The sequence below is a fragment of the Crocodylus siamensis genome, chromosome 3 (assembly GCF_052110815.1).
Source record: "Crocodylus siamensis isolate JL-2025a chromosome 3, ASM5211081v1, whole genome shotgun sequence".
Taxonomy (NCBI): domain Eukaryota; kingdom Metazoa; phylum Chordata; order Crocodylia; family Crocodylidae; genus Crocodylus; species Crocodylus siamensis.
Genome location: NC_143397.1, coordinates 198,046,502 through 198,073,918, shown reverse-complemented (window position 1 = coordinate 198,073,918; position 27,417 = coordinate 198,046,502). Strand labels below are relative to the sequence as shown.

The 27,417-nt window shown below is 42.6% G+C and overlaps 1 protein-coding gene across 1 annotated transcript in view; it reads left to right on the top strand.

Moving 5' to 3' along the window:
• ARFGEF1 (ARF guanine nucleotide exchange factor 1) overlaps positions 1-27,417 on the top strand; it is a 139,933-nt gene that overhangs the window by 49,284 nt on the left and 63,232 nt on the right. The window contains exons 4-9 of the mRNA XM_090040103.1: positions 160-306; positions 13,225-13,404; positions 19,584-19,857; positions 20,463-20,579; positions 20,879-21,051; positions 22,430-22,563. Coding sequence (XP_089896229.1) covers positions 160-306; positions 13,225-13,404; positions 19,584-19,857; positions 20,463-20,579; positions 20,879-21,051; positions 22,430-22,563 — 1,025 coding nt within the window. The remainder of the gene's footprint in view (positions 1-159; positions 307-13,224; positions 13,405-19,583; positions 19,858-20,462; positions 20,580-20,878; positions 21,052-22,429; positions 22,564-27,417) is intronic.

The window sequence follows — 27,417 nt, the reverse complement described above, 5'->3', positions numbered from 1 at the left end:
AGGCCCTTAAAATGAAATTTAGTGGGATTTTAGATACATTGTAGTGGTCTAATTATCCTGTCTAATTTCAATTGTGCCATAACTGATTCTGTATATTCAGCTATGCACTTTTGGTCTTTAAGCTTGCTTTATTTATCACATTTCTTTTTTTTCCTCCAGAAACTTATAGCATATGGGCACTTGACTGGAAATGCTCCAGACAGTACCGCTCCAGGCAAAAAATTAATTGATAGAATTATTGAGACAATATGTGGCTGTTTTCAAGGTCCTCAAACAGATGAAGGGGTTCAGCTACAAATAATAAAGGTAATTTGTGATCAAACGGCTTCAAACGAATATGTAATGACCAGAAATTATGTGTGCACTTGAAGATTGAAAACATTTATTTGGAAAGAGCATGTTAGTTTTTACCTTCTTTATATACCAGCCAAGTTCTCTTTTCTAAGGTGTTTCTATTCATAGCATGCTGAAAGTCTGTCTGTTTTCCCTTTCTCTCCCACTGTCTCCTGAGAGGAGTCATAATTATGATGTGAAGAGCCTTGTATGCAGAAATCTGGGTGGAATTTCACTCAGTCTGTCAGCAGAGCTTTCTAATTTTATGGAGCAGTTGTTGTCAAGTGACATGGCACTTGCTCTCAGTGGGGTCTTTTTATAATTAAGGATTAATCAGATATAAATACGCATAATTATCATTAAGGTTGGCAGCCAGTTCTTACTGTGGTAGTTTTGGCCTGTTATGTCATTGACCCATGCTTGCAGGAGATCTTGTGTTTTTTCTTTTCAAGGCTGACCTGAGCCTTCAATGCACTTTCCATAAAGAGAGGTTTGTTTCTGGGGGGGGGGGGAGGTGTCAGTTTTTTTTGTTTGTTTTTTTTTCCCCCCTCATCACAATAATATTCCAAAAAGTAGTATTGAAAGAGGTCATCATAACATGTTGCTCTGATAATAGGCTTGATATGTTGTGATTTAAGAACAGTAAGGGGACAAAAGAATAATATATTGTATAGAAGTTAACAGTTTTTCATGCATAAGTATCTGCTAGTGTCAACATTGCTTACAGGGTCAGAACAGCTCATTCTGCCACAAGGGGGAGAGCTCTTTTTTTCCTCTGTTCCCTTTCAGTAATTTCTAACTTGGTGGGGGTTTTTTTTTTTTAGACTTCTCTAGTTGGACTGTTTCAGGTTCTCTGTTCTCCCTGGATAAAAACATGATGATTTTCTATTAGTACTTTTAACTTGGATGATTAGTTTAATTTTTTTTTAGTAATTTAAAACCTGCTGACATCCTTCATATGGTAGTATGAAGCTGTTCCCTTTTTGTTCTGGATTTTTCTCTCTACTTCAGTAAGTGTTTATCAGTTACCTACCCATCAGGCTTGTTTTACTAGGGGTAAGGGGGAATTCAAGATTTATCTGAGACATCCATCACATAGGCAGGCATGCACACACCCCCGCCCCTCCCCCCCACCATTTCCATCTCTTCTCCCTCCAAAAACCCCCACCTTTATCAGAATCTAAAAAAGATAGTTGGAACTGGACAAAAGATGGATGTATAGATCGATGTGATATTTTTCATCTCTACTGGGTGTGTGATTTTGTGTATTGGGTAGTAGGGGGTACACTGTTTTGTTTTGTTTTGTTTTTGTTTTTTAAGATCTTGGCCAATACCAATAGCCAATTTATTAAACAGCCATGTCAACCGATACCAATCTGATAACCAATATTTATTATATTTAGTGCCCTTTCTAAGCATGGGGATGCTGATACAGGAGACATGGCAACACTTTAATTAGAGTAGCTCTTCCCCCTGCCTTCCTCCCTCCCTGGCCCTGCTCCCTAGAGGCGGTGAAGTGCTGCTGTGATGGCGGGGATGGAGTGGGGGTGAGGCCAGCAGTGCTGGCTGGGTGAGGGTTAGGGTTAGCAAGCTGTCCATCTCCCCCACCACCACCCCAGTCCTTCTTGACAAGGAATTTGCTAGTATTTGATCATAGGAAATGTATTTAACATGTGAAAGTAAATGTTAGAAGAGCCTAAAATAAAGGAAATTGGTGTGGAGTTCATAAGTAAATATAAGAATATGAAATTAAGAACTGATCTCTGAAGTCTTACGCTTTTTTCCTCTCAGTTCTATCTTTGCATAATCTCGAAAACAAAAAATGCATTGTTTTGGTAACAACTAAATAGCAGCTGGAAGTCCTAGATACAGAGTTAGGTACTGTACAAACTCAAGAAAAGGCCAATTGCTGACTTAAATAGCTTTATAACCTTTCTGACGAGGGACATCAGATAGGACAAGAGAACATTTAATATTGGGTTAGCATGATAGACTATGGGTTAGACTGCTTAATCCTTTCTGTCATGGATTTTTTTTGCTGTTGGCATTGTGGTAAAAGAAAGTTGTTTTTTTTTAAGGAAGGGTAATGAGGTAACTTTGTGGAGTTCGTGTAGAGGTTTTTTTTGTTTTCCAAGCATATGGACAATGGAACTATGTTTGAAGTATTAAAAAGTGACTTGGGGAGGCTAGCATCATGGCCTTAGTTAGAAGTAGGGGTAGATAAGTGGAAATTGAAGGTAAGTGCCTTGTTTGACATGATAAACACAGTCAAGTGAGGGATTCAAAGGGGTGGTGACACTAGGAAAACAGTTTTTGCAGCAGCTTTCTGAGTGTGTAGGAGCTGGGCACAATTGACCGTAACAAGCGAAGAAAAAAGGCTCTTGTAATAATTGAGACATGACAGTAGAGCCTGTATTTGTCTGTAGAGGTTCCGTAAACATTTAAGTTATGTCTAGAATCTTAGATTTCAGAAATAATATATGTGGAATGAATCAAAGGAAAATCCAAATTAAGGATGGACAAGTAAGATGGCAGTATTATCCATACTATTCAGAGGGAGATGTAAGAAATAGGAGGTGTGATCTGCAGGTATTTTTTTTTTTTTCAGCCCCTTTTTTTTTTTCCAGCTTTAAGTTTAAGTTAACAGCTAGATATCCACAAATACAGGCAGACTCCTGAGAAGACTCCAGCCAAGAACCCTTCAAAAAGTCCAACCAAGAGCCCTTCCGAAAGTCCAGCAGTTACCTCAAAGTAGTCCTTCCAAATCAATATGATTGCTATTTACAATATAAATACATTAATATAGCTATATTACTCATCTATAACTGATCAAGTACAAAATTCTGGGCTATTTGTGATGAAAACAGAGTGTCAGGCCTTGCTTCAGGAACCAATCCCCCATTTATAACATAGTTTCTTATGAGAAAATTGGTTCCAAGTTGCAATGTTTTGACTTAAGATGGGGTTCTCAGGAATTAATTGTGTCATAAGTCTGAGGACTGCCTGTATGAGTCATAATCTTAGTTTGGGATCAGAGGAGGCAGGAGGGCGCAAAAGCCCCTATGGCTCACCAAAAGCATCCGGGAATGTCTCCTAGCTAAAAGGGAGGCGCACACCCAATGGAAGGGAAGGGCCATCACCAGGGAGGATTATACTACAGTTGCTCGGGGATGAAGAGGAGCAGTCAGGAAGGCCAAGGCGGAGATGGAACTGGGACTAGCTTGCTGGATCAAGGACAACAAGAAGTCCTTTTTTTTAATTATATAGGGGGCAAAAAGAAGGTTCTGAGTAACATGGGGCCCCTGCAGGACAAGCAGGAAATTTTGGTTGTCACACCAGATGACAAAGCTAACATTTTTAATGATTTCTTTGCCTCCATTTTCCTGAGTAGGGACTGGAACAGCCACCTCCCCTCTGGGCCCTCCTTAGACCCCAGGGGAGGTGCACCTAGGCCAAGGGTCAGTGAGGAACTAGTTAGGGAACTTCCGGAGGGACTGGATGTATTCAAATCAGCTGGTCCGGACAATCTCCACCCTTGAGTATTGAGGGAATTGGCTGAGGTCATTAAGGGACCCCTGGCATGGCTTTACGAGCACTCGTGCTCTGGTGTGGTGCCAGAGCACTAGAAGATGGTCAATGTGTTTCCCATCTTCAAAAAGGGGAAGAAGGAGGACACAGGAAACTATAGGCTAGTTAGTCTTACCTCGATCCTGGGCCAGCTTTTTGAGAGAATTATTGTCCACAAGGGGCCAGCAGGGGAGATGATGGTTAGGGGCAAACAACACGGGTTCATTAGCAGCAGGTCCTGTCAGACCAACCTAGTGGCCTTCTATGACCAGATCACCAAATCCTTAGATGCAGGGTTGCAGCAGACATAGTCTTCCTGGACTTTCGGAAGACCTTCGACACTGTCTCTCACCTTGTACTCACTAAGAAACTGGGGGGCTGTGGTGTCGACACCTACACAGCCAAATGGGTCACCAACTGGCTGGAGGGCTGCACCCAGAGAGTGGTGGTGGATAGGTCATTTTCAGCCTGGAGGAATGTGGGCAGTGGGGTTCCGCAGGGCTCAGTCCTCGGGCCCGCACTGTTCAACATCTTCATCAGTGACTTGGACGAGGGGGTAAAAAGCAGCCTGTTCAAATTTGCTAATGACACTAAGATGTGGGGGGATGTGGGCACTCTAGAAGGAAGGAATAGGCTGCAATCAGACCTAGACGGGTTACAAGGGTGGGTGGATGAGAATAGGATGGGATTCAACACTGACAAGTACAAGGTGATACACCTGGGGAGGAAGAACCAGCACCATACCTACAGTCTGGGGAACTCCCTTCTTGTCAGTACAGAGGCAGAAGAGGATCTTGGAGTCATCATTGATGCTAAGATGAACATGGGCTGGCAGTGTGGGGAGGCAGTCAGGAAGGCCAACTGTACCTTGTCATGCATCCACAGATGCATCTGAGGCAGGTCCAAGGAGGTGATCTTTCCCCTCTATGCGGCACTGGTCAGGCCGCAGCTGGAGTACTGCGTCCAGTTCTAGCCGCTGCATTTCAAGAGGGATGTGGACAACATGGGGAGGGTCCAGAGGAGGGCCACTCGCATGATCAGGGGGCAGCAGTGCAGGACCTACGAGGAGAGGCTACGGGACTTGAACCTGTTCAGCCACCACAAGAGAAGAGGATCTAGTGGCCTGTTACAAACTAGTCAGAGGGGACCAGCAGGTATTTGGGGGGGGGGGGCGGTCCCTGTTCCCCCAAGCACTGCCAGGAGTGACCAGGAATAATGGTCACAAGCTGGCAGAGGGTAGATTTAGGCTAGATATCAGGAAGTGCTACTTCATGGTCAGGGCGGCTAGGATCTGGAACCAACTTCCCGGAGAAGTGATGCTGGCTCCTATCCTGGGGGTCTTTAAGAGGAGGCTAGATGTACACCTTGGTGGGGTCATTTGACCCCAGTACTTTTTCCTGCCATGGCAGGGGGTTGGACTTGATGATCTTCTCAGGTCCCTTTGACCCTAAATACTATGAAACTATGGGCAGCAGGCCACACGTCTGAATTTAGAGAAATGATCTAGGCAAAATTTACCTAGAGACAATAGTTGAATTTTTGCTTGCAAATGAGATTACTTAGATGTATATAGAGCAGTAGTTACTAATCAGTCTGGATCGTGGAGTCTCTGACAGTATATCTCAGTCTTGGGGAGCTGAGTGCCCGCACAAGATGCAGAGCTGCAGCTGCTCTGGGAGTAGTATGATGCCAAGTGGGTCCTACTGCTGGGCTGAGACCTCCTGTGCCAGGGCCAGGCCAGATGAGTGGGATGATCCCCTGCCACGCCCCCTGCCACTAGGTGAGCTGAGCCTAGTGGTGAGAGGATTGGAGCCTGCCGCGAGGCAGGCAGGGGGCGCAGCTCAGCCCAGCAGCAAGATGCATGTGGCATTGCACCACTCCCGGGGCAGCTACAGCAGGACTTGGGATGCAAAGCCCAGCAGGCAGTGGCAGCTGCCTCTGCCCCACACACAGATTAGTGGGGCATGTCCCCCCTGGTCCTTTGCCAGGGTGTGTGCAGTGGTGGGAGTCACCATGTCCCCTCTTCCCCCTTCCCCCCCCCTCCGGGTGCACATGCCTGGACGAGCCCACCTGGTGCAGTCAGGGCCCCACTCCTTCTTCACAGTGGGGGCCTCAAACTGCCCCACCCCTTCCCTAGCCCCTCAGACTGACCTGCTGGGTGAGAGAAGGAGGGTAGAGCCTGGGCTGCATTTTAATTCAAAGTGATCTGTTTAAAAAGATTACAGACCGCTATTGTAGAGAGAATGTACCCAGCAGTCACGTAGCAGCAAAGTAAAAGGAACCAGAAGTACTACTTCACTGCTTAGACTCTGGCCAATGGAAAGTCTTATGCCATAATGTTGAGCTAAGGAGCAGTGTGGTGTATCCATCTCGTAAGTGAAGCAAGGCAAAAACTATGTTTCTCCTCAGTGAAGAATCTTGTTAAACTCTCTACTTCTTATCCTGATTTTAGATCCTGGGTAATCCATCTGGAGTGTTATTAATCTTGCCCCCCTCTCCCCCTTTATTCTGAGTCATTATGACTTCTGCGCCTGAAAACTGAACTAGAATCAGATAAACTCTGGTGTAGTAGAATCTAATTTGAAAAAAAAATCAGACTTTTTATAATACCCAATTCTTCTCTAGTAAACTAGAACTGGATATTATACAGCTGCTCCTTTGTGTCTCAAAACAAAGTACTGTATAGTACAAAAGAGAAGGAGACATACTTTTTACTTTGAAGTTTAAAATACTAGGGAGTGTGAGAAGGCTTCCTTCAGTTCTGAGGAGCCTTAAAAGACCAATAAGGAAATCTGTGCTCTCACCCTGGTAAAAGAGAGATGCAGAGAAATCGCATCACTCCAGTATAGAAGTTTGTTAGGAACAAAAAAACCCAAACCAATATGTATCGTGAAGGTCTGTGTTGTGCAGATTATGCCTACTTCTCAGTGATACCTGAGGAGTCTGTCTCTTGCATCTGGATAGTATTTGTTTAATTATTTCAAAATGCAGGCAGGGGAGAAGAGAAGGAGGAGCTGTACGATTGCTCAGAGCTCCAGTGTGAAACCAGAGACGGGTGTGTTGAAAGTCACTAGGTTAGGGTCAGGTGGGAGTGACATCATGGTGGCTGTCTACTATAGTAGACCACCAGACTAAAAGGTAGATGAGGCTTTCTTCAAACAGCAGAAGTTTCCTGATGACAGGTCCTGGTTCTCATGGGGGACTTGAGTCACTCTGTCATCTGCTGGGAGGGCAATACAGCAGTGCACAGGCAATCCAGGAAGTTTCTGGAGACTGCTGGGGACAACTTTCTGGTGAAAGTGTTGCAGAGCTTAGGTAGGGGCCATGCTCTTTTTGACCTGCTACTCTCAAACAGGGAAGAATTGGTGGGGAATGTAGAACTGGGTGGCACCTTGGGCAGCTGTGACCACGAGATGATTGAGTTCAGGATTCTGGGGAAAGGAGGGAAGAAAAGCAACAAATGAAAGACCCCAAGCCTCTGAAAAGCAGACTTTGACTCCTTCAGAGAACTGATGGGCAGGATCCTCTGGGAGGCCAGTCTTAAAATCCAGGAGATCTGGTTGCATTTTAAAGAAGCTTTGCCAAGGGTGCAGGACCAAACCATCCCGATGCGCAGGAAGGTGAGCAAGTGTGGCAGAAGACCAGTTTGCCTTAGCAGGGAACTATTCAGTGAGCTAAAACACAAAAATCTGAAGTACTCGATGCCTTTTTTTTACCTTAGTTTTTACAGACAAGACTGTTGCACCTGGCAGCACATTTTGGAGAGTAGATGAGCAGCCAACAATGTCAAAAGAACAGGTTAGGAACTATTTAGAAAAGCTGAATATGTACATGTCCATGGGGCTGGACACAATGCACCCAGGGGTGCTGAGGGGGTTGGCTGATACAATTGCAGAGCTGCCACTTATCTTTTGAAAACTCATGGTGATGGGGTGAAGTCCTAGATGATTGGAAAAAGGCAAATATAGTGCCCATCTTTAAGAAAGGGTGAATCTAGGGAACTACAGACCAGTCAGCCTCACCTCAGTCCCTAGAAAAATCTCAGAGTAGGTCCTCAAGGAATCCATTTCTGAGCACTCAGAAGCAGTGCTGACCATAGAAGCCCCAGGGCATATTAGCCTGTGGCGGGGGGGAGGGAGTGGGGGAAGGTGAGCTGGCGGTGCGTGGAGCCAGCGGCATGCAGAGTCGTGGTGCACTCAGCACGTGATTGTAGGTATTGTTCACGGGGAACCCCAAAGCATGGGGCCTGAGGCATACCCCACCCCCCAACCACCCCGCGCAAGGGACAGCTCTGCTTGGAGGAGAAGAAAGTGATCAGAAACCATCAGCATGGATTAACAGAGGGCGAGTCATGCCTGACTAACCTAATTTCCTTTATATGAATTGACTGGCTCTGTGGATGCAGGGACAACAGGGGACACTATTTTAGCAAGGCTTTTTCTGCAGTTTTCCACAGCATTCTTGCAAGCAAGCTAAGGAAGTATGGGTTGGATGAATGGCCTGTAACATGGTTAGAAAGCGGACTGGATGGTCAGGCTCTAGGGGTAGCAATCGATGGCTCAATGTCTAATTGGCAGCCAGTATCAAGTGGAGTACTCCAGGGGTGGTCCTGGGGCCAGTTTTGTTCACCATCTTCATCAACAACCTGGAAGATGGCATGGAGTGCACCCTCATCAAGTCTGCAGATGACACCAATCTGCGGGGAGTAGTAGATACTCTGCAGGGTAGGGCTAGGATTCAGAGGGCATGTCTACATGTGCATTAATGTGCTGTAATTACTGTGCATTAAGTTTAGTACCAGTAATAACATATACTAAACTTAACATGTGGTAATTGGCACTACTGCACAATAGCACCAGTGCACATCTCTTAAGTGACACTAATGCACAGTAGACTAATTTTACCGTGTCTTAGCATATTAGTACGGCGTTTGCTGTGATGTTCTAATGCACAGTAGAATTAGTCTACTGTACTTTGTGTCTCATAGATGCGCACAGAGAGATCTAGACAAATTGGAGGATTTGACCAAAATAATTCTCATGAGGTTCAATAAGGACAAGTGTGAAGTCCTGCCTTTCAGATGGAACAGTCCTATGCACCAGGAACATGCTGGGGATTGACTTGCTAATCAGTAGCTCTACAGAAAAGGACCTGGAGGTTACAGTGGACAATAATAACCTGAATGTGAGCTATAGTAGGAGTAAATGGGAAGTGATTCTTCTCTTCTGTTTGGCACTGGTGAGGTCACATCTGGAGTACTGTGTCCAGTTTTGGGCTCCCTGTTACGGAAAGGATGTGGACAAATTGGAGAGAGCCCAGCAGAGGCAATGAAAATAGGGGACTGGGGCACATGATTTTTGAGGAGAGGCTTAGGGAACTGGGCTTATTTAGTCTAGAGAAGGGAAGGCTGAGGAAGGATTTAATAGCAGCCTTCAGCTCGGAAAGGTGGTTCCAAAGGGGATGGAGCTAGACTGTTCTCAGTGGTGGCAGATGACAGAACAAGAAGCAATACTCTCAAGTCGCAGCAAGGGAAGTTTAGGTTTGATTATTAGGAAAAACCACATTCTAATTAGGCAGAGGAACAGGCTACCCAGAGAGGTTGTGGAATCTCCATCCTTGGAGGTTTTCAGAACCTGTCTAGACAAAGTCTTGTCTGGAATTGTGTTGTGGATGGTTCTGCTTTGAGTAGGTGGTTGGACTAGATGACCTCCTGAGGTACTTTCTAGCCCTAATTTTCTATTATTCTGTGATCGTGGAAATTTAATTTGTAGCCAACATTTTTACAGTTTAATTCTGTGACCAACTTTAACATACTGTTAAAGAGGTCCTGTGTTGTCTTGCCTTCCCAAAATATTGAGTGGTGCTAGAATACATTTGAAAACCAAAAATAAGAAGTTGAGGTTCACAAGCACGCTACCTTTTTACTTTGCCCCTTAGGACTGGCAGTAGCCACTTGAAATTTTTCTTGCATTTCAGCTACATTTACTATATTAAGTGTGGATCTTTTGATTAGTGGAGATTGTAGCTGTGATCATGATTTAAAGAGGTCTGCAGCTTTTTGAAGAACATAGCATTACTGCATTGTGGTGTGAGATCTTTGTCATTTCCCCACCATGCTGGAGGAGGGAGATGTGTAGGTATTTTAAGAGATCCAGTAGGCCTCATTTTAGCACTGAATCTTGTGACTTATGTCACTAGCAATGCACTGACATTTGTGTTGCCATGAGGATTGTTAGTCCTGGGAGATATTAGATTGGTCTCATTTATGGTAAAGGGAAAGCATAGTTATTTTAACTCCTGTGGTCAAGATCAGGAAGGTTGTAAAATTCTGCAAGTGTGTATGTTGGGGGGACTTTTCTCCTTGCAGAGTAAGGTAAATATTTGAATGTAGAACATATTGGTACTTTTTTTTTTAGTGAAATTGAAACGTTAGTTTTTCCTTTGCAAGGCATTAAACTCTGTCACGTGTTCCATTTCCTGACTGAGGTGTATAGACTATAAATAAAAAAGAATGCATGTATGGGGTACAGGTGTATTGGAAGCATACACAAATGTGTTCCTTGGTATTTGGCATCCTTTACACACATTGCAGACAGCAGACTGGAGGGATTGCCTGCTTTCTTGGTTACATAGATAGCTTGTAAACCAAAGGTATCAAACCCATCCAGCCCTGCCAGCTTGATGAGAAGTGTAGGCCAGTCCATGGGCTGAATTGGGCCCATAGACCTGTTCTACATGTTAGAGCCAGAGCCAGCGTGTCCCCCAGACTGGCCCTCCATGCAGCGTATGAGCTGGCTGTCTGTATTTGCATATGTGCTGGCCCTGTGGTGCCAGAGCCAGACCAACCCTGCATTCTGGATTTTGTAGGCCTGATCCAGACTGGTTCCAGATCCAGCCTATCAGGCCTGGCCACCATGATCACATGTAGTGCATGCCCTAGACCAGCCCTATGTGCTGCATGTGGCACACAAAACCAGGACCAGCATGTGGTATGTATGGCTCTTGGTACCAGTCCAAGACCAACAGGCAGCATTGGAGGCCAGATAGTGGGACTGAGTTTTGTCTGGCCTGCAAGCCATACCTTTGACACCCCTGTTGTGAACCAAGCCAGTCCCCTGACTCGGTGTGACCTTTTGCTTTAGCCAGTTCTATCCAGCCATCCTGGCCCCTTTTGCTTTTCACCTGCTTCTTCTATTTCACCCATCCACCTCACCCACATGTGGGTAGTATGCAACTTAATCTCCTTTGTTCTAAGGTCCAGAGGCTTTTCAGCTTTCTTCAGCTTGAGGTATACCCCAGATCTCAGCTCAGTGAGGAAGGACAAGGGTTTCAGAACTTTTCCAACAGGGACAGCATCACTGCAGATCCAATGAATGGACAAAACTATAGTACTGACAGCCTTCTTCCCTCTACTTGTTCTCATTCCCTTGCTACTGAATCTTATGTCCCACTTTCTCCACTCTTCATTCAGATCCTATTGCTCCCTTGTGATCCATTCCAGAAGAGGTTTCCCATCATTCCCAATCCCTTACTACAGCCCTAAGCCTCTCTTAATGAAATCCACATGTATAATTTATTTAATTCTAAATTAGCTTTCACCTTCAGTATTCTTTGTGCTTGTGTTTCGCAAAAATACTTTCTTCATTCCACTAGTGACAGATTATAGCAAAATGGCTTCCAGTCTTCCACAGAGATCTTCCAGGAGTCATGTTTGAACCTCTTTTGTCTTGGTGTAGTTCAAGTTCAGTGACCGCAATATAAACCCTTGAGTCACTTTAGATAATGTGAAAACTGCCTGGCTGACATCTGTCATGGCTAGCTGGATATTCACGTCATAATCCTTTTTGTGTGGAGGTCTTTGGTACGTGCCTATTCAGATAGCATTCTTCTGTTTAAATAATGTGTTTCAATATTGCTTTTCCAAAGTGGCAAGGTATTGCTGTGCATTAGCTGGGATAAGTATCTAACTATGACTGAAGGCATGATCAGTCTTGGTTTGAACCTGAGATCTATGCAGAAAATAGTTGATGGGTTCTGTGAACCTTATGAAATGATATTTGGGGTAGAGGCCATGCCTTATGAACACATGCTTAAATGACCCAAGTTTAGATGCCTAGTCCTATCCTATAATTACAAAGCAATTACAGCACAAATCATAATCATAGCACATTACAAAGCAATCTGATTTAAATATGTGGATTTTAGAATACCTGCAATAGACCTTTGTGCTTAAAGGGCTTTGCAACTATAGCAGAAATGACACACACAGTAGTAATTGGGATTATAACTACGACTCCAGCTTTACCTTCCCAACATTAGATAAGTTCCTGGCATCAGGAAGAGAACTAAAATCTCCTTTAATATCTGAAGATGGGCAGGGAATAGGGATGCTTCCTGAAGTAGGAGCCTTTTTGTATATGTTTGTTATATGTACCGTAACATCAAAATGCCCTGTGAAAGTCTTTATAGCTCTATCTAAAAATTTCAGTTCTTCCTTTTTTACATGGTCATACATAGCTTGTACAGTGTTCCATTAAGCAAATAAGTGTTAGGAAAAAATTTCCTGATTTTTAATACTCCTGTTTGAAGTTTTATAAGGTAACTTCAATGAGGAAATACACTTTGTGAATTCATCAAGTTCTCTACCTCTGTACAAACCAAAGAAAATAATAACTTATTTATCAACACAAAATAGAAACAAGTTTATAATTATGTGTGTATCTTTTTTTTTTTTTAATCGGGTCCCCACTGCGTCACCATCTCCTGCACCTTGTGGGACACACCCAATCACTCACTTCCCTGTAACTCTGTCTGGGAGAGTACAGGACTCCAGACACACATCTCTCATCAGTGTTTTATAGGTGGCTTAAGTGTCCCATTAGTCAGGCTGCTGAGTGTTGAGAATCAATTTCTGGTGCCAGCGTTTTCCCCTTTTTAAAATATAGAGAGTATAGGCACTTAATTAGTGAATTTTTGCTCCCAGAACCAGGCACCTAACTTTTAGGTGAGGGGAACATTCAGCATCTCTGTGTCTAAATATCTTTATGAATTTTGCTCTGGATCTCTGCTGTAGTTTTTCACTTGTAGAATAATTATAGAAAAATTCTGCAACTCATAAAATAGCCTTCAAAAAAGTTTTAATAGCTAGGAGGTGCTCAAACTGGTGAGTACCAGAGAAAAGTCAAAGTAAACAATAAAGGTGTAAAAGATGAAAGCTTATGATTGCATGCCATGCACAGAGCTATACATAATGTTTTAAATAATGTGTTACTTCTGCTTTTAAGAAAGAAAAGATGTTTCTAACATAATATTTTCTCTCTCTAGGCTTTACTCACTGCAGTAACATCTCAACACATAGAAATTCATGAAGGAACAGTTCTACAGGCTGTAAGAACATGTTACAATATTTATCTAGCAAGCAAAAATCTCATAAATCAGACTACAGCCAAGGCCACCCTCACACAAATGTTGAATGTTATATTTGCACGTATGGAAAACCAAGCTGTGAGTATCTTAATACTGCATATGTATAAAAGAAGATCTGAAGTAATTTTTCAGTCTATTCTTGTTTAGTCTTTAGAATTACTGTCTTGCATAGCATTTGGAATCTGACTCTCTTTTTTCACCTGATAATGAAATAACTATTTAAAATTAGCTTTATTTTTGCAAGCTTTAGTACAAGGCTGTCTAGCTTCTAAGCAGCCAGGGGTTGACTGTCCCATGGGCCATGTCACCAGAGCCATACCAGGGCAAGCCACAAGCCCTCAGGTGTATGTATGACAGTTCCCCACCTACTGTATAATGGGCAAGTGTCGTGTCCCCCATCCCCCTGCATCCCACTGCACCATGCCCATAGTCCCAGGCTCATCCTCTGCTCCCTGGGTCACACCACACTGCACCACCTTGCCCTGCCCATAGTGGCAGGCAGCAAAAGCCAGAGAAAGGAGGTGGAGTCTGGAGATTCTGGCTGCTGTTGCAGTTGTAACAGTGAAGGGCATAGCAGTCAGGCAGGTGCCCAGGGGGCTCGAACTTTAGCTTTTGAGCCTTTAGTTACACAGCCCTGCTTTAGTATATGAATTAGATAATCTTTTAAAAATTGCTGCAGGAACATTACTCCTCCAATCTTAGGGAAACTCAGTCTATGCTGGAAAATTTATTTTTGGAATTTGCAGTGTAGGAAATCACAGACCATGAAGTCTGTGCACATGGTCTGTCACAGATCGTGGTTTTAAAGTCTGTACAGGTTTCCTTCCCTTTATGCTGTACATGCATTCCTGGAAAATGGTGCATAACTTGAATTTGCATAAAGGGAACCCAATTTACAATGTAACATAAGGATACGTTCCAAGACCTCAACTGTTCGAACTCCCAGACCCATTTCTACCACTTTTACAAGACAATTTTGGTATTTACCAACAGCAGACAGGCTGCTGCTGCTGCTGCGCTCTACGCCTTGTGCCCAGCTGCAGCAGTCCTGGGAGCAGCACTGCTGGGCTGTGCCACACCCCCTGGTGCACATGACATCAAACCACTTCCAGGGCAGCTGCAGAAGCATAGGCACCAGATGCCCTGAGCGGTGGCCTTCCACCACACCAATCGCATAAGAATGAATTTACCTCGCATATGGCGAATTTTTCGTATAAAAAGGGTCATTGTATAAGAACTAATTCACATGTACAGAACCCACATAAAGTAAGGGAAACCTGTACTTCAAACTTGTGTCTTGGGAGGGAGTGCTGAAAACTATTGAAAACAGAGTCTGGGCAAGATTCCAGGGACTGGGACAAGCTAGGAAAGGGGATGTGGGGGCTAGCAGGCAGAATAGGAGCAATGTTTGACAAAGAGATGGCGAATGGAGATGGAGTGTAGTCTTGGGTAAAATGTGAACTGACAGAAAGCGTAGAAGTGGGAAGCTGGAAATGGAGTAAAAGTCTGTAGGAGGAGTGAGGGCAGGACCAAGAGGACTGTGGAAAAGGACAAGGAAGTAAGAGGGTACCTTCTACAGCGGGGTTGGCAACATTATAGCTCAGATCCTGCCTGTGAAGTATTGGGGCTGAGCAAGCAGGAGCAGTGCTGGAACCAGGGAGCTGGAAGCTAGCTGTGCCTGCACCACTGCTGCTCCTCACAACCCGTTACCCCCCTCCCTTTTTCAGGGTGCTTCTAGCTGGAGGGGGCGGGGCTGGGCTGGGCAGCAGCTTCTTCCCTCCCCCAGCTGACATTGGACTGGAGCCAGGTTTTTCTGGTTTGTGACTTAAAAAAAGATTCCCAGCCCCTGTTCTAGAGCATACTCCTCTCCAGAAGGTGAAAAATCTCAACAACTTCTCTGCTGTCAAATAGCTGTGAAACCACTCGCAGTCTCTCTCATCCATATAGGTGTCAGGTATCTTGGTATGTGATTAGAAGCAGAGAGAAACACATTTTAAACCCATTGCAAATACCTTATTTTAAAAGTTGTTAGGGCTGTGAAGTCAAGCATTTGGATCATAGGAAAAGCCAGGATTAAGGAGCCTTATTTTGCTGCTTTGCTCATGTTGACTCTTAATAATTATGTGAATATAATTTTAATTGCGTACATGCTTCTTACCATAAGGCCCCTGCCTTGTTCATTGCACAGGATATCTGGGATGAATCAAAGTTGTATGGTGAAAAGAGGTTGTTATCTGTAAGAACTCTGCTGAAATCGGAAGGTAGTGAATTAATCAGGGAATTGCTGGTAGAGTAAGCAGGATTTCATGGATAATGCAGTTGAATACTACCCTGAGGAACTGGATCTCATCCCTGTAGAATTTGTGTATGATGTGAACAACTGCTTGCTTACCCAGTGACTCCTGATAGTTTTCCCTTTTTCTTGGTGCTTAACTTTAGATCCCTGGACCTGATTTGCCAAAATATTGAGTACTGATTATCTGCAACTGCCATCAATGGGCTCTGGTTTGAAATGTAATATGTTCTGGCTATTGCTATGTTGAAAAATTAGGCTTTCTCAAATTTGGGCATCTAAAATTAGTGGATGCTTTTGCCTTTCTTCTCTATGCCTCACCTGTAAAATGGTGTAATAATAAAACCTTCCCTCAGGGTTTGTTTGTTTTTTTTTTTTTTCCAGAATATACTGTATTCATAATATTTATGAAGCAATTTGGTTACTATTGTGATAAACACTGCCACAGAAAGGGTCAGGGTGAAACTACTAGTTTTGCCTTCGCACCAGAGTTTGAAAGGTATTCAGTAAATAAGGCATAAGGTCACTTGGAATAACGAGAACAGTTCATAAGATCAAATAGTTGCTTATTAATCGAACATAACTCTTTTGTGCTGAATGAGGCAGGGTTCCTGTAGAAAGTTGTCATTTGTACTGTAATCTGCCCACAGAAGGGAAGCACATACCCTGAGGCTGAAGTAGGGCTGCATTCACTGCATTAGCAATTTTAATTCTGGTCCTTCCGAATGTGTGAATTCATGCCTTTTGTGCTGAAAAAAATCTTGTAGCATTTTTTATGTATAATAGATACCTACAGAAGACTTGGGTGAGCTGCATATGTGCCCCAGGCCTTGGGTTGTTGCTGCTGATAAAAGTTAGTAATAAAAAAGTTAATGTTTGGTATTACTGCCCTGAGAGACAGAGGAGCCAGATCAAAAGTGCTTCACCTTTATAGCTGCAAAACTCTAGAACTCATGTTCATCTTGGCATCAATGATGACTCCAAGATCCTTTTCCGCCTCTGTGCTGACAAGAGGGGAGTTCCCCAACCTGTAGGTATGGTGCTGGTTCTTCCTCCCCGGGTGCATCACTTTGCACTTGTCTGTGTTGAATCCCATCCTATTCTCATCCGCCCACCCTTGTAACCCGTCTAGGTCTGATTGTAGTCTGTTGCTTCCTTCTAGCGTGCCCACATCCCCCCACATCTTAGTGTCATCAGCAAATTTGAACAGGGTGCTTTTTACCCCCTCGTCCAAGTCACTGATGAAGATGATGAACAGTGCGGGCCCGAGGACCGAGCCCTGCAGAACCCCACTGCCCACGTCCTTCCAGGTTGAGAAGGACCCATCCACTACCACCCTCTGGGTGCGGCCCTCCAGCCAGTTGGTGACCCATTTGACTGTGTGGGTGTCGACACCGCAGTCCCCCAGTTTCTTGATGAGAACAGGGTGAGAGACAGTGTCGAAAGCCTTCTGGACGTCCAGGAAGACTGTCCACTGCTACCCCTGCATCTAATGATTTGGTGATCTGATCATAAAAGGCCACCAGGTTGGTCTGACAGGACCTGCCACTGATGAACCTGTGTTGGTTGCCCCTAAGCATGCAGTCCCCAGCTGGCCCCCCCTGGATGTATGCCAGAATAATTTTCTCAAACAGCTTGCCTAGGACTGAGGTAAGACTAACTGGCCTATAATTTCCCGAGTCCTCCTTCCTCCCCTTTTTGAAGATGGGAACCATGTTGGCCCTCTTCCAGTCCTCCGGCACCACACCAGAGCACCACGAGTGCTCGTAAAGCTGTGCCAGGGGTCCTGCAATGACTTCGGCCAATTCCTTTAGAACTCTAGGGTGGAGATCATCCGGACCAGCTGACTTGAATACATCCAGTCCCTCCAGAAGTTCTCTAACTAGTTCCTCACTAACCCTTGGCCCAGGTGTGCCTTCCCTGGGGCCCGAGGGGGGCCCAGCAGGGAGGTGACTGTTCTGGTCTCTACTTAGGAAGACGGAGGCAAAGAAATCATTAAACATGTTAGCTTTGTCATCTGGTGTGACCACCAAATTTCCCAACATGTCCTGCAGGGGCCCCACATTACCCGGAACCTTCTTTTTACCCCCTATGTATTTAAAGAAGGACTTCTTATTGTCCTTAATTTGGGAAGCTAGCCCTAATTCCATCTCAGTCTTGGCCTTCCTGACTGTCCCCCTACATCCCCAAGCGACTGCAGTATAGTCGTCCCTGGTGATGTCCCCTTCTTTCCGTTGGGTGTACACCACCCTTTTAGCAAGGAGACATTCCCGGATGCTCTTGGTGAGCCATGGAGGCTTGTGTGCCCTCCTTCTCCCTTTGATCCTCGTTGGGATTACCTTCCTTTGGGCTTGGAGGATCGTCTCCTTAAGGATGGAGCCACCCAGTTCTTAAACCTAGGCCTGTACTTCTATGCTTATTAAATTCAGTCACCAGCGGGAATCAGGATAGCAGTGTTTTCTGGTTTTAGTGGATAGAAAGCATTTTATCCCATACTCTTCTTTCTTCTATCCTCCAGCTTAAGCTTTTTCCTTGGTAAAGATGAACTCATCAGCAAACCTAAATACATTTTTGCTGATATCACTGCTGTGACAAAATTGCCTATAAGAAATCTGAACACAGTTAGGAAGCTTCTTTTTGAGCAATTTATGCCAGGAAAGTACAACGTGAATATTGTATGAATAAAAAGCTTCCTTTAGTTGTTCCAAAATATTTTTGTTTATGTCCTCCTTTAACTAGAAGGGTTTTTTTTTTTTATTTTGCATCTTTCTGACGCATACACCAGGCACTTTAAAATGGTTATTTAAGTGCGTGGAGGCAAATTATCTAATCTGTAATTTGGAAAGGAACAACTGTTGAAAAATGGTATGAAAGGTCTAGCAGCAGAAAGCACTGTGATTGCAAGTGGAGGAGTTTAGGTACAAGACTGCTGCAACAGAAATCTTTGTTCATGCACTTCGGTTTTAAAACTTGCAAAGAACTCTAGTTTGCCACAGAGCTGGCAGGTGCCCTTCTTGGCACAAGTCTGGTGTTGTACGTGCCCAGAAATGACACTCTGCTTCATTTCTCCCTTGTTTCTAGTTCTCTTGACCTTCAGCCTGGCTCAGCTTCTGAGGAGTCTTTGGCCAGGTCACACAAAGCTAACCATTTCTGAAGTATCAAAGTCCAAACATACGTGCAACTGAAATACCTTCTGCTACTACGGGCGCAGGGGTTTGTTCCTTCTTCTGGCTTAAACTTTTTTCCAGTACTGCCTTTGCCCTAGAGTTGGCTTCAGCCCTTCCTGGGTTTTGCCCAATCAATTTGTCCTGTTCCCAGGTCACTGTTACATGACAGTACAATGACAGGCAGACCTCCTGTTAATAATGGGAGTGTTAGACTCCCTCAGTATTGCAGTGTAGGGGGAAATCCACACCACGATCCCTGGGATCTGAGGAGGTGCCTTATCTTTTTCTACAAGCCGTCTTTGTCTCTCAACTAGTCCTGGTTTAATAGTCTAACCTGACTGTTATGTGGCTTCAGCGCTTCTCCTCTGCAGGTGGGCGAGAGCTTATCCTGTGATAGCAAGTTTACATGTACACTATGATAAAATTTACTAAGGCAACATGGTAGTTCGTAAGCAGACCTGGTGGAGAGCCTTGGTGTATTTATTTATTTTGTTTACTAAAGATGTTTTGCACAAATGAAGGCGCACTGTTCATCTTTTCATCGTCAGCATATTTTTAACAGTACAGTAAATTCGGATAATTCCTATCCAGATGGTACGCAACGTGCTCGATTTGACTAGTTGCAGACTGAAGGACTAACTGCATAGCTGACTGAATGCAGTTTCTACTTAGCAAAAACGTGTCAGTAGTTGCATACAGCTGTTTTTCCATTTGGCTGGCTTACAAAACTTCATCTTCACAGAGGCTAAGAAACTGTATAAATAATTCTGTGATTGCAATTCCTGATCTGTTCCTAGCTCCAGGAAGCCAAACAGATGGAAAAGGAAAGACACAGACAGCAGCACCATCTACAGCAGTCCCCTGTAAGCCATCATGAGCCTGAGTCACCTCAGCTGAGACATCTTCCACCACACACTGATCAGATATCTCAAGAACATGAAGGAGAACTTGATCACAGCACAAATGATGTGGACAAGAGTCTTCAAGAAGATACAGAAGCAGAAAATGGATCTGATATTTCCAGTGCAGAAAATGAGCAGACGGAAGCTGATCAGGCTACAGCAGCTGAAAGTAATTTTAATGTATGATTTCTTCATGGTAGGGAGGGAAAAGGGTATGCAGTTTTATTGTGCTCCAGTGCAGAGGGTCAGATTTTTTTAAGGTATTTTGGGGAATAATTCTTTGTGGACATCTACCACCCAAACATCTCTGAGGATCTGGGCCTAAGTGAATATTATTTCATTTCCAGATAGTAAAAGCTCATTGAATGTTTTGAATGAATGAGTGTTGGTTGTGTAATAATACTTTCTTTGCTTAATTTGTTGCATCCCTTGTTGTTGGTCAAATCCCACTTCAGATGTGTACTTGGAGATTAGAAAATGTAAATGTGTTAATCATTGATTTTTCAAACTAATACAACCATAAAAAGTTAATTTTCTAAAGCATTTTTCACAAATGTAGTCACTATTTATTTTTTAATTAATTTAATTAATTTCATTTGTCACAGATATAATCACTCACTGTAATTAATGGACTCCCTTTCCTGTCCATTGCTCAACAGTGAGTTTTATCTGTGATAACAAAAGTGAATTGTTATCATGCAATACTGCAGTCTTGCAGTATAATGGTTTTTAGTGCTCTTCAATAATATTTATTTATTATTATCTTTTTTGAAGCTGTGTCAAAAGGGGATCTAGGAACATATGATGGAGAAAATAATGATGAATGTGAAGAAAAGGCACAAGAAATAGTACAAAGTATTGTGCAAGAAATGGTGAACATAGTTGTTGGAGGTATTGTACATGAACACTTATCCTGTCAGCTTGTCTGCATTCAGTTGGACATAAATAGTTATTAAAGAATCCTTTTATACTTCCAAATGTTTCCTAAAAATATGAGGGGCTTAACTGCTTCAATTGTTTACATCCTGAAAGTAACATTTCATCTCTCCCATCCTAAAATATTACCTGAGAATAAAATTAACTTAGTAAAAATAATCCTCTGTCAAATTTCAAGTTTAAATACTTTGTAATTTTGTGTGTTACATTGTTTAAAAAAAAAAAAATCCTGTGGCTTTTTTCCCCCTTGATAGATATAGAAGGGACAGCTGAAAGTGGAAGTGCTGATGGCACAATTATAACTTTAGAGGATGGCAGTGACAGTGAAAATATTCAGGCAAATGGAATTCCAGGGACTCCAATCTCTGTTGCATATACACCATCCTTACCTGATGACAGGTTATCTGTCTCTTCCAATGATACTCAGGTACAGAGAAAATTATATGCATTGATATATCAAGAATACATTTGCTCTCATACGTGTTTAAGGGCTTTGTTACAGCTGTGCAGAGAATACCTCTTACCTCATTTGCATAAAATAACTGTCAGTTTTACAAGATACATCATACTTTGGTGTTTTTTGTTTTGTCTTTTTACAATGAAAAAACCCATATTTTTGTTTGCTATTTTAGTCAAGTTTTACAAACTTGCTTATTTTTTTTGTTGTGAAAAGTAAATTATTGAATAGTAATTTTATTTCTGTAGATTTATACAAATGCCAGAAAAAGAAATGCATCCATATCTGTCTTCAGAAAGTTCTTTCTAATTTCCAACCTAAACTACTACTGCTTCAGTTTGAGGCCTTCACTCTTAACCCAGTCCCCTACAGCCACAGATTTCTATCTTCATCCTCTTCATAATCGCCCTTCTGATTGTTTGAACTTTGTAATCAAATCCCCCCCCTTATGGAAGGATTTTTTTTTTTCAGTTTTGACAGGTTTTTCTTAATCTTCCATTACAAGTTAAAGAAATAGAAGCTTTAGGTTCCATCTTGCTCTACGATTTAGTTCCATGTATGCCTCTATTCTGTATTCCTCTCTATATGAAATGTCCCTAAAGTTCTTACTTGAATTTTTAAGATGCAAGCCATTTCTAGAAGGAAAAAATAGGTTTTTAGAAAGTATCTTTACTTGAAGAAGCGCGGTATGTGCAAAACCGTGTTCATTTCAAAGGGTAACTCTATGGGCATGATTAATATACTACCAGTTTACCAATATAGAATCTGTTTCCAGCTCCAATTATACTTGAGTGCTAAGGAACAGCTATTGCCTTCAGCTGCTAAGCATGTGTCCCAACCCTAGCCATATCTTCTACAGTAATGGCATTTGTTCCTATAGTTGATATTTTACACACAGTTTTTGCTATTCATAGTATTACATATGTATGTAATCGTAATGTAACTAACTATAGGGATACATGAGTATATCCAAACAACCACAAAGCCTTTTGTATATTTGTAGTAGATCATTAGCCTTACATTTTATGATATACGAGTAAAGCAGATACTTGCATATCCCTATAGTTATAAAGAGATTATGAAGTCATGGTAGCCTCAGTTCTTTTAAACTTGACCCATGTGCTTTCTTAGCTAATGCTTATTTTTTGCTGAGTTGGTAGTTCTTCTTAATGTTCAGTTTTAATTGGAATGCCAGGACATGGTTTTTAAAAACCAAGTCCTGAGACCTTACGTTATTTCATAGAGAAGAGAAGATATTTGTATAATAACTTGTTGCTAGGAGGTGGGGATTTTCCCTACACACTCTGCTATTGCAAAATGGAATCCTGAAATATGTTAACTTCTTTAGGAATCTGGAAATTCTTCAGGACCTACCCCTGGTGCTAAGTTTTCCCATATTTTACAAAAGGATGCCTTCCTAGTATTCAGGTCACTGTGCAAACTGTCTATGAAGCCACTGTCAGATGGGCCACCAGATCCAAAGTAAGTCTATATGATTGTTTTAGTTTAATGAAGTGCTTTATTTAAAAAATTGAAAAATGATTAACCATGAGACTTTTCTGATTTTTTTTTTTGTTTGTTTTTGTTTTTCCTTTGAAAAAATCAGTTGCTCAAATATTAAAGATGCTTGAATTATTAAGAAGCACATTCTCAGGATGTTTGATAGAAAAACTGCCTTAGCTCACTTAAAACTTTAAGATGCAGAGTATACTTTAACAATAAAGCATTTCTTAAGGAGCACTGTTTCTTTTGAAGGCTTATAACTGCTTCTCACTTTTCGTAAGCTTGTTGCTTTTCCTTTAAGTAATATTAGTGACAACCCAGAGTGCTATTTAAGTACAAACCACATCCCAACTGTAGAGCGCAATGTTTAATTAAATTCGTAATGTATTGCATATGAATACAGATGTTGCTTTATATTATTTTTTGTGATTTTTTTTTTCCCAGTTTGTAACATGACAATAATTCCTTTTTCATTAGAAAGAACAGCAAATCAGTCAGATTTGAGATTTTTCATCTGAGAATGAGGGCATAGAATTTTACTTGGAGTACTTTCTCTGGTAGACTTATAAATAGTTTCTAATTTTGGCAGAAATCAAGCTCTTAACAAATAAGAATGTTGAATACAAACTTAATTGAACACAAGAATAATTTTTTATTTCAGCTCGACTGGGGTAGCTTATACAGAAGGATTTATATATGCAAGCAAAAGTTTCCTCCTTTCTTATTCCTGCTACTTATCACTTTGGTGGGCTTTTACCCATGTGCTTGACAATCCAGAGAAGAAATTAGCAAAGATCTAGGACTATAAAATTGCTACCAGACTCTACACATGACAATACTGAACAAGCCATAAGATAATGTCTGGAGGACATGCATAACAATATGAAAGTTAAAGTGAAGCCTCTGCCTCTTCCACCTGTCAAGTTCCTATCGACCTCATAGATTGAACCCTCTAGTTCAGAAATACCCAATTTTGCTAATACCATTTCAGGATGTTTTGTAATATAGAAGGGATGAATCTAACCTGCAGAGACTGTAGAATTGGCAAGTGGATAGTATAGTTTGAGGGCTCAGATCGGTCCTTTTCCAAAGCTCTAGGGCAGTGATTCTCAGCCAAGCTGTTTGGTCACTCTGGAGTGCTGTCAGATCCTGGGTGCCATGAGGTGTGAGGAAATAAGCAGATAAACCAGGCTCAGGCTGGTGCTTGCCTGGGCAATCTCATACCCCTTCTGTAAGCCCCTATATAAGGTAGTAAGCACTATATATCTATATCTATATCTATAATATAAAAAAATGAGCCAGGGCAGTCTGTGGTTGGCTTGCTGAGGGTTAGTTTTGTAGGCTGTATGGGAGTGTGCACTGAGGAGCTGGGAGTGCGTCTAGCTGCACAATTTGCTGCCTGTGTCTGAAAAAAGCCCTAACAAGGGGGCAGAGCCAGTCCAGGCTCAGAAGGGTATAAGGAGACTCCAAGTGACCAGGGAGGGAGCAAACAGGGACAGCAATCAGGGCAGTTTGCAACCTCCTCTTTGAAGGGCAGCCCTTAAGATCTTTAATTAAAAATAATTAACCTGTAGAGTTTTAGTATAAGTAGCTAAAATGCAACAATCAGGTCAGTACTTAAGCCCCTTTTAAACTAGAGTCCAGAGTGAGGAGGAATTTGCCCAGAAACCTTTTCTCACCTTCCTTCACTGTAAGCTTGGTGAGAGAACCTAGGTTAGCAGGAAAAAAGCAACCTTTCAGGTCCAAAGGGCAGTTTACAGGGCAATGTGATAGGTAAGGTCTGCTTGGAGAGAGAGGCTGCGAACTTAAGAAACCCAGCAAGATGGCTGGAGGGCATCGCAGTGCCAGAGCTGGTGTCTGTCCAGGCAGAACCACCCGTTGTTAGGGCTGAGGGAGTTGGCTGATGTGCTTGCAGAGCTGCTGACCATTATCTTTGAAAACTTGTGGCAATTGGGAGAGGTTCTAGACAACTGGAAAAGGGCAAGTGTGGTACCCTTTAAGAAAGGGAAGGAGGAGGATCTGGGGAGCTACACACCAGTTGTCTCCACCTCAGTCCCTGGAAAAATCATAGAACAGGCCCTCAAGGATTCCATTTCTGATTAGTAGGAAGACAAAGTGATTAGGATCAGTCAGCATGGATTCACCAAGGGCAAGTCATACCTGACAACTTGATTGTCTTGTGTGATAAGATGACTGGCTCGGTGGATGTAATATATTTTGACTTTAGCAAGGCTTTTGATATGGTTTCCCACAACATTTCACAAGCAAGCTAAGGAAATAATTGGGTGGATGAATGAACTGTAATGTGGGCAGAACTGTCTGGTTGGTTGGACTCAAAGGTTAGTAACCAATGACTCAATGGTTAACTGGCAGCCAGTATAAAGGAACAACAGCTGGGGCATTCCACTTTATACTGGCTGCCAATTAAACATTGAGGGAGCTGACTGATATGATTGCAGAGCTACTGACCATTATCCTTGAAAACTTGTGGCAATTGGGAGAGGTTCCAGACACTTGGAAAAGGGCAAATGTAGTACCCATTTGTAAGAAAGGGAAGAAGGAGGAGAACATACATTCAGTATGTTTATCATTGATTTGGAATATGGGATGGAGTGCACCCTCAGTAAGTTCACAGATGACACCGAGCTTGGGGGAAGTAGTAGATATGCTGGAGGGTAAGACTAGGATTCAGAGAAACAAATTTGAGGAATGGACCAAAAGAAATCTTATGAGGTTAAATAAGGAAAAATGCAAAGCCCTACAGTTCGGACAGAACAGTCCTGTGCACCGGTACAGACTGGGCTTGACTTGCTAAGCAGCAGCTTTGGAAAAGAGGATGTGGGGGTTATACAGTAGATAAGGTGAATATGAGCCAACAGTGTGCCCTTGTTGCAAAGAAGGCCAACAGCATCCTGGGCTGCCTTAGTTGGAGTGTTGCCAGCTATTTGGCACTGGTGAGGCCATATCTGTGTCCAGTTTTGGACTCCCCATTACAGAAATGATATGGACAAATTGGAGAGAGTTTTTAGTGGTGGCAGATGAGACCAATGATTTCTTGTTCTGTCAAGTTGCAGCAAAGCAAGTTTAGGTTAGATATGAGGAGAAACTTTCTCACTAGGAGGGTAGTAAAGCACTGGAACAGGCTGCCAAAAGAGGCTATAGAACCTCCATCTGTGGAGGCTTTGAAGACCTGGCTAAACAGCCTTGACTGGGATTATATAGTTGGGGATGGCCCTGCTTTGAGCAGGGGTTTGGACTAAGTGATCTCCTGAGGTCCTTTCCAACCGTAATTTTCTGTTAGTGCACTATATTAAGTCTTTATCTGAATAATAAAGCCAGTCAAGGTCATTTATATATGATGTATATTTATCTAGGGTTTCTAGAGAGCTTGAGATCTAGGCACTTATAGCTTGGGATCTAATTGTTTTATGTCTAGTAATAAGTATGTTCCACTTTGTGAATAATGTTGTTTTTTCAAAGCCAGAGTAATTTTCCCCCAAAGGGAAATGTTGCTTGTTTGCACCTCAGCTAAATATAAATAAATATATGAAGGGGAAAGCAATATTAGAAATTGTGGACTCAGTTCAAGGCCAGAACTGTGTTTTGTAACTTGATCTAAAAGGAAGCTCTTCAACTTGAAAGATCAACATGGGTAGTAACAGGACATTGGTATCCTGTCTAGTTCAGGGTTCTTCCCGCTACCTTACTACAGACTTTCCTGATTGGAAATTGTGTAATTTATTGGAATCTTCCTACTTGGAATCAATGGTGAGCACACATCTGTTGCTTTCAACCTTTTCAGGATCAGGACACTCCACCACCCTTTCTTGGAATCCAGTTCTCCTGAGAACCACTGCTGGTGCTGCCTTAGGTTACTTGAGTGCTTCTCAGCCAGATTCTGCTGCTGTGAAAAGCTCTAAAATTGGAAATCTGCCTTGCATTGCACAGCCAGCTGGAGAAGGACTGTGCCATGTGTGTGCTCTTCCTGCCTTAGGGTTCTGATCAGCCTAAAGCAGGCAGGAGCTGCCTTGTGCTGGACCAAAAAAAACCTGCCCAGCACTCCCAAGGCTCCTCTTGGAAACAAGCAAATGAGATGGTTCCACCTGCATGTGTTTTTAGGAGGGAGTGGGGTTAGGGTAGATCAGAAGAAGCTGCACAGCAGAAGGCAGCTATGCTACCTGGTTTCAGCTGATTAGAGAGCAGGGGGAGCACATGGGGCAGTTTTATCTGGTCACTGCTGCAGCAGCACCCTGCTTGAGAATTATTAGCATAGATGATTGAAGTGGCCATGGTTTCAATTTAATGTAGAGCCATTTTTCATAGAACTGCATGCTCTAAGATTAAATAGAAATCCTAGATTCATATGTTTGAGTTCATACTTTTTGGGTTTTTTTCTGGTCTTGAAAGAAACATTATCTTCTGGGTCTTAGAAAATTTTTGGTTTTTTGAAGAATACAAGCTGATGCTTTTTTCTCTGGCGGATTTAGCCTTTGCAAAATTTTCCTTGATGTAGAAGTAGAGGATTTTACGCATTCATGCTGTAGGAAGTGTGTTGTTCTTGACAGAACACTGATCATCTGTTCAATTCATAAAAATAAAGGGATTTCTGCACTTTTTTTAAAGAGAAACATAACATCAACTTCAGATTATTTCTTCCATCATTTTTGTTCAGGTTGTCAAAGCAACAGCCTGGAAGAAGTGGTCAATTTTCAACTTAATTTAGTTGTTTAGTTAGGAAATTCTGGTTTAACATGCTTGACCAGAAGCCCCTTCACACTGTCATTCAATAGTCTTCCTGCTTCTGAAGGCATATTTATAACACAAGCTTAACAC